General features: G+C 38.5%; 1 protein-coding gene across 1 annotated transcript; it reads left to right on the top strand.

The window, feature by feature from the left end:
- The first annotated feature begins 1,726 nt into the window (after positions 1-1,726).
- LOC132915808 (cytosolic endo-beta-N-acetylglucosaminidase-like) lies at positions 1,727-2,338 on the top strand. The gene is made up of 2 exons (XM_060975594.1): positions 1,727-1,895; positions 1,980-2,338. Exons 1-2 carry the CDS (start codon positions 1,767-1,769, stop codon positions 2,238-2,240), a joined length of 390 nt encoding a protein of 129 aa, XP_060831577.1. The 5' UTR covers positions 1,727-1,766; the 3' UTR covers positions 2,241-2,338.
- Positions 2,339-7,933: the final 5,595 nt, after the last annotated feature.

Genomic DNA, 7,933 nt, shown 5'->3' with positions numbered 1-7,933 from the left:
CATGTATGTCTTTAACATTATTATTTTGTATAGTGCTTCTCCCTATAATATATATTAATATATAATATAAAATTTAAAATTTATTTCTGGTGACTTAAAGGACATAAGTATAACTTGTATGGCTTGTGAATGGCTGTGCATTACGTTATTTGCAAATTAATTTAAGTTTTTGGAATTATCGTAATATCGAATGATTATTCTTAGGAAGAAAATTACTCTGTACATGCACATATCTTAAGTTGCTAAAAGTTAAATTACAAAGTTAAATTACATGTAATGGATTAATAGTGTACGATAATTAAAAAGAGTGTCATTTTTTATAAATTACGAAAAAGTTACTTATACCTGAACTAAGAAATGTCATAAATATCATAAAACGGAAGCAGAAGAAATAACATTGAAAGAGAAAATGAGAAAGAGTAATATTTTAAACGTAAAGGTTAGATGTTAAATTCTACTCAAATCAAATAAAATATTTAATTAAATATAAAAAAAAGTTAAAGTATTTACTTAGTTATGTTTATTCCAAATTGTTTGTTTCGATATAATTTTTGCAAAATATTAAAGAATATATACTTGCGTAAATAAGAATATTACTTTCAAAGTCGAAACAATCATATAAACATTGATGTAGGAGCATTATAAATTCATAATTTTATTTTGTATACTTTGTTTCAGATAGAGAAATGAACATCTTTTTGCCCATTAGCAGTTGGTAGATAATGGTATTATATCATGAGACGTAATTTGATATGCCAGTTCCCTTAGATGGGAACACTATCTGCTTCGCATGTATATACAAGTTTCCCGTGAACCAAAATAAGAAGAGAAACCTTTGTTTGAGTTAATGAATTAAAAACTATTTGAAAGTGATCTGTGGAACAGTATAATTCAGAGAGATGAGGACCGAAGTTACAAAGTCACAACCTTTCAAAAACTTAAAAGAATTATTCGATAACGTGGGTAACTTGAAACCATGGCCAGAAATTGGAGAACTACGAGATTCAACTGATTATGTGTACAGTGGTTTAGAAATAAGCGCAGGAAGAACGCGGTTAGAAAAATTGGATAGAAAAGTACATCCGAAAACGTTGCTCTGTCATGATATGAAAGGTGGCTACCTAGAAGACAGGTAATAGAAATCACTATATTTATTAATTCATATATTATACATAATATACCCGTGATTTTTCAGATTTATATATGGATCAGAATCTTATGATTCTTACCTATTTTATCACTGGAGTGTTATTGACACTTTTGTGTATTTTAGTCATCATTTCATAACTGTGCCCCCTTTTGGATGGATTAATGCAGCACATAATCATGGTGTAAAAGTTCTTGGTACTGTAATTACGGAAAGAGAAAGGTATCTGGGATGTTATACTTGAATCTCAGGAAGAAGTAAGAAGATTTGCAGATGCACTAATACTTGTTGCAAAATTTTATAAGTTTGATGGCTGGTTATTAAATATTGAAAATACCATTAAAAGTGAGCAAGTTAATAATTTAATTTATTTTGTAAAATATCTAACAGAAAATATTCATGAAGCAATTAGAAATTCTGAAATTATATGGTACGATGGCGTAACCAATGAAGGAAAATTAAATTGGCAAAATAAGCTTAACAGTAAAAACATGTAAGCTTATTACACTCTTATACTTTTACAATTGTTTCTGTTTGTAAATTTTATTTAATGTTCTGAATACAATGTTTCAGAGATTTCTTTTTAAACTGCGATGCCATTTACTTGAATTATAACTGGATGAAATCAAAATTGAAAAACAGTTTGGCACTTGCAAAAAATCACAGCAGAGATATTTATGATATTTATGTAGGACTTGATATTTGGGGAAGAGGTTGTCCTGGCGGTGGTGGATTTAATTCATCATATGTAATTACAATATTACTTATTTTATTGTAGCATATAATATACATAATATCGTTTAATATTTCATTAAACCATTATAATCTACAGGCTTTACAAAAAATACGACACGAAGGACTTTCTGTTGCACTTTTTGGTCCAGGTTGGACTCACGAATTTTTCGGATCTAAGACATTCCAAGAAGTAGAAGATCTATTTTGGGCACAGTTGTTTCCTTATTTATATGTTCATGTATCTATCTATGAAGAAGAAGTATTCAAAACATCATTTTGCCGTGGCAGTGGTAGCATGTATTATCGCTGTGGTCAGGTATGTCAAATTTTGACAAACACATTATTTTTAACAAACTGAATTTATCATAAAAGATATAACTTAGAAAACACGAAGTTGGCACCCTGCTGAGGGTAGCCACCCACATGCTATATTTATTTTTATTTTATTTTTTTTATTACCAATGAGATATAACACTTTACCAAATGTCCTTCAGGACAAATTGTAAAAACCAAAATAAACCATATATATATAAAAACTGAATTTATTACATGAATATATTATAACTGAAATGCACATATTTTATGCAGGCACTATATGAAAAGGATGGGAAAAGATTTAAACACAAACCATTTTACAATTTATCCCTGCAAAATCCACAAATATTGCTCTCTACCAGGTTAATCTACCAGGTCGGTGGGTGTGGAAGGATGCTAACCGCCCTCGAGAGAATGTTGCTGGCGGAAAGCATCATACGCGAGAAAAGCACATTTTCTCGTATTTTTCCGGAGTAGATAATAAATTAAGGAATGCTAAAACTAAAAGATATTTGATCGGTTTGAAGGACCTTAACTAGAGAAATCCTAAGATTTATGGCGGGTTCTTAAGTTAGTTGAAGGTATGCAATCATCTTGTCCGAGGGATAGAGCCTGCTTTGTATAGCAAGGAACAGAAACCGTTGGAAGGTTTATTGTCGAGTGCTGCTACAAATTGTTTCACGTAGTTCAAACGTTTCGCATATTAAATGATAATGATAAAGTAAATAATATTTCCGATATGATAGTCTATGTAAACTTTATTATACAAAATTAGCAGTATATGCCGTATAGGTGCCACGGTAGACGTGGCCATCTCTCTGTGACAATAACGATCCGAGAGTATAGAAACGCCAATATACTTCGCCGCTCTGACACTACAGAGGAAAGGAGAAAGAAAAAGCAAAAGAAAAGGAAGATAACCGCGGTCAAAAGTATGTTTACGTAAGGGTTACAATAGAAGCTATAAGCACGATCAGAGCGGCGATAAAAAATATTAAGAATAACTTTCTTTCGGACAAGATTGAATAATTAAGTAAAAAAGATTTATTCTTCAAAATGAAAAACTGGTCATTATTTACAAAGTGGGCGATTTATCCGATTTCAATAACCTTGAAATATGTTGTCAAAGTGAATATTCTGTGCAATTTTCCCCTTAAACGTGTGGTGGATTGTGTGAGGATCAATGTTATAAAATAACGAGAGAGATTGCTGCTGCAACCCGTCAAATATATTTGCAATAAATTAAATAAATATAAGTAAATATAAATACCGTCGAGAGACGCTCGCACAAACGTATTCGCGATAGAGTATGAGCGCTTGCGGATAACTCGATAACTCGTATACTCCGTTAATCGCAGATAATAACTCGGATAAGTAACTCGTGTAATAATTCGGATAATGACTTACTCGCTCGCGATCGCGTCCGTTTATTTATACTAGTTGGGGGAGGGGGGGGGGGGTCGGAAAATTTGAATTTGTCTTAGATCGACGGTTGCCCTCAACAGCGACATTGTTTTGCCCGGAGATTATCTATCGTTATATTTCGTACGTTGAGGCAGTGTCCGTGTTCCGAGGCACAACAACATGAGTCGCTCTCGATTCGCCTAGTCCTATGACTCATGTGCCGCTACACATATGTTACAGTCGGTCGACTTTGGTTTCCGAGATATTAACAAAAATTTCAGTTCAATTTACATTGCGATTACATTTCATTCTGACACAGATGAAGACTGTAAGGATATATATATATATATATATATATATATATATATATGTCGGGTTGGCGTTAGGGGCGTTTGATGAATCTTCACCAGTGTTGTTCATGGTTGTCGCACAGATATTTATTACACAAGTATGGCTGATACAAGATTGACGATCGGACGCAGTAACTGGACGCTAATGACAATGGCCCTAGGTTCGATATAGCGAATCCACGGTCCACGGGATAACGAATATACTTTGCTTCAAAGTCTAAGTCGGACTCGACTTACTACTCGTGATACTAGGAACGCTTGATTGACTCTTAGCTAATCAGATTGCCAGAAAAGAATGACTTTCCGTCGCGACGACGCTGCAGAGGAAAACTATGATGGGGTGTGCCTAAGGGCACGAGATCATCGGATTCGTCAAAGAAAGCCTCCACTCGGAGGATGAGGGAAATAGGCGCTGCTGTTAATTGGTCAATTTCTATGTTGGCGGTTAGAAAAGGATGCTAGCCGCCCTAGAGAGAGAGTTCCTAGCAGGCAACGTCGTACGTGACCAAATCAGGCTTTCCCATAACTTCCCGCAATAGGTGACAGATTTACAGGCTGATAGAACAAAGACTGTTTGTCAATCTGAAGGACTTTAGTTAACTAGGTCCTAAGATTTGTAACGGTTCCTCAGGTTATCTGAACATAAACTGTAAACGATGCATCGGCATCTGGCGATCATCTGGCCCAAAGAATGGGGTCTGTGTGTGGCGAGCTGCGGGGCTGTTGGAATGTATTATTGTCAAGTGTCTGTACTGCCAATTCTTTAAAGGAAAGCTATGTTACTTTATATCTCTGTTAGGTGAAACGTTCATCCCGTGACCGTGGCTACGCTCGGCGACCGGTTGTCGCCTCGAGCCTAAACTCATTGTCTCAAGTTTCGAATGACTGTGTCTGGGTTATTTCGTAAATGCTACAGTATTGAGGCTTTTCCAAATAATTCCAACGGGGGGGACCCGGTGTCCTTTCATCTCCGACACGGCCATCCTGACTATCACACGTCCTCGGGTGTATCTAGAATATTGGGTTTCCCCAATGTTAGATTCGATATAACTGTCGTTATTTACAATTTAGTTAAGTGTCAAAATAGGTCAAGGGTCCAGTTTGACAGCAAAAATTCTGGTCGGACGTTTGATAAAGAAAGAGTTAAAAGAGAGTGGAAATCCGTAACGTTACGATTGATATTCGAAGTGCTAGTCGCATTTTGTGAATCATCAGTCTGGGCGTAATGACATGATGGACCATTCTCGATCTCGCACCTGGACGGCCCTCAGTTCTCTGGATCATGATACCACACTGAGCTTTTGTTCAAACACTATGTTAGATGTTATCTCCGTAGTGTTAACGATACTTGAATTGAATCCGGTAACGGTGTGTTGATCCCGCACTTACTTTGTTTGGGCCGTATGCCCCCCGTAAGCGTATGTGAGCCACTATGTTCGATCCGACACCTGATTACCGCACTGGACATGTATGAAGACATTGTCCTTTGCCATATCGCCACACTGGGCATATGCAAACTCTTTCTGCTAAGTGCTGTGGTCAGCATGATCCTCTGGGACCGAGGTACTCGCATCGTCATGGTCACTGTTCTCGTCATCACCGCAGACGTCCAACTCAGTAGGAACGCGACTATCTGGCATTTTCTTTAACCTATCATGGCTGTATTTATATGACCGTTTGCCGTCTAGTGTTTTTAAAATGTACCTATCTCCTTCCAAAATTTCCGCTATCACAAATGGACCGCTAAATTTCGGATCTAGTTTCGTTTAGTTCCTTTCCTCGTTTTTCTTTAATACAAAGTCACCGAGATTGAATTTAACTACTTTGGCTTTCGTTTTATCGAATCTTTCCTTATCATACTTAGCGCTATCTTCCATATTTCGTATGGCCTGTTGTCTTACGTTGCAGATATCTATTTCCTTTTCTTCGGTATTTTCAGATAGTAGTAACCCGTAGGGTCTCGCTGTTTTACCAATTAATAATTCTAGCGGACTCGATTTAGTCACACGATGAGTGGTGCAATTTAAAGCTAACTGTATTTCGCCGATCGCGTCTTGCCATGATCGCCCGGTCGTTTCTACCGTTGTAAACATATTCTTTAATGTACCCATAGTACGCTCTACCTGTCCATTCGCTCTACTAGCACCGGTTGCTATTAGGTGGAGTTTAATTTGTTTATCCCGACAAAAATCTTGAAATTCTTTGCCGGTAAAACATCGCCCTTGATCCGCTATTATCCGAGAGGGACTGCCGAATAGAAATATGGCGGACTTAAGTGCCTTAACGGTGCTAAGGGAGTCTATTTTACGAGTGTGGTGTAAGTATACAAATTTGGTAAAGGCATCGATCAGAACAATGACGTATTCTTTCGAGTCGTTCTTGCCGCTCAGCTTTCCCGTTATGTCTACGTGAGTGGTATGCCAAGATATGCTGGTCTTAGGTATGGGATGTAATTCAACTTGCACTTTGCCTGAATTCGCCTTAGAAATCTGACAAGCATGACAGTTCTCTACGAATTTGCGAACATATTTCGCCATCCCTTCGAACCAGTAATACTCGTACAGCTTCTCGAGCGTTTTATCCCAACCTAAGTGCATAATTGACTGGTGTATGTGGTTAATGACGGACCACCTAAACCCTCTTGGTACGATGGGCAGGCAGAGGGTCTTGCCTCTCCTTTGTATTTTACGGTAAAGGGTACCGGATCGTAACTCATACGTACTCGCAATGTCTTCCGCGAGCTCGTCGTTTTGCAGTTTGTTGGCGATTTCAGAAATTTGGGGGTCGCGACGTTGTTCCGCTAGTAGTCAATCTTCCGAGATTTCGGCCAGATTAATTTTCTTTTCTTCGATCTTGTTGGTGGGGGCGCGGTCGGTGTCTACCGGATTACGCGAGAAGAAATCTACGTGAGCCATTCGTTTGCCTTCTCGGTACATAATGTCGAAAGTGAAAGTTTGCAAGTAAACCCACCACCTATGAACCCTGTCACTTAGACTTACTTTATTACGAGCTGCTTTTAACGAATTACAATCAGTGACAACGAGAAATTCCCGTCCGTGTAGATAGTGGCGAAAATGTTTAACGGCGTTTACAATTGCCAGGGTCTCTAGTTCATATGAATGATACCTGGATTCCGCGGGGCTCGTTCTCTTACTGTAATATTCTATTACTCGGTTTCTGCCGTCGATTTTGTGCATTAAAATAGCGCCGTATCCGTTCGAACTAGCGTCAGTATGTAATTCTATCGGGTAATTCGGGTCAAATATCATTAACACCGGCTCGTTGGTCAGGATGGAAATTATTTTTTGCCTTATGGTTTCGTGTCTATCTGTCCAAGTTAGGTTTTTAATACCGGAGGTAAGTGCGTACAACGGTTTCATTACCTGTGAAAATTTAGGGACGAATTTTCGGAAATAGGAGGCTAAACCTATGAACTGCCTAAGTTGAGCGACGGTCGTTGGTGCCGGTAGAGAACTCAAGGCTCGTATTTTATCCGGATTTGGGCGAACTTCTCCGTTATGAACTACGTACCCGAGATAAAGTACAGACGTCTTGAGAAAGGAACACTTCGAAAAATTGAAGGAGAACCCGGCGTTTACGAGGGTACCTAGTACGATGCGTAATCTTTCTAGAGCCTGGTCTACCGATTCAGCGATAATTAGGACGTCATCCAGGTAGACAACGACGTACGAGTGGGCGAGGCCGCCCAAGGCATTGAGAATAGCCCTCTGGAAAACGGACGGTGCGTTTTTCAATCCAAACGGCATCGTCGTATACTCGTATTGCCCGTCGGGGGTGACAAACGCTGTATATTCTGTCGAATTGGGATGAATGGGGATTTGATGGAACCCGCTGGCCATGTCGAGGCTAATGAAGTACTTCGCCCTTTGCAATCTCGCGATTTGATCCGCGATAAGAGGTAGAGGATATCGGTCCGCGACCGTATTTTTATTTAGCTCTCGAAAATCTACGCACAACCTAT

Source organism: Bombus pascuorum, unplaced genomic scaffold, assembly GCF_905332965.1.
Source record: "Bombus pascuorum unplaced genomic scaffold, iyBomPasc1.1, whole genome shotgun sequence".
NCBI lineage: Eukaryota > Metazoa > Arthropoda > Insecta > Hymenoptera > Apidae > Bombus > Bombus pascuorum.
This window is presented reverse-complemented; position numbering and strand designations above follow the sequence as displayed.

What these genes read in the sequence shown, in the direction of transcription:
- LOC132915808 (XM_060975594.1), top strand. Translation starts at nt 1,767, where the DNA reads ATGAAATCAAAATTGAAAAACAGTTTGGCACTTGCAAAAAATCACAGC. An exon ending in GTGGATTTAATTCATCATAT is followed by an intron (nt 1,896 to 1,979) that starts GTAATTACAATA and finishes TATAATCTACAG; the next exon opens with GCTTTACAAAAAATACGACA.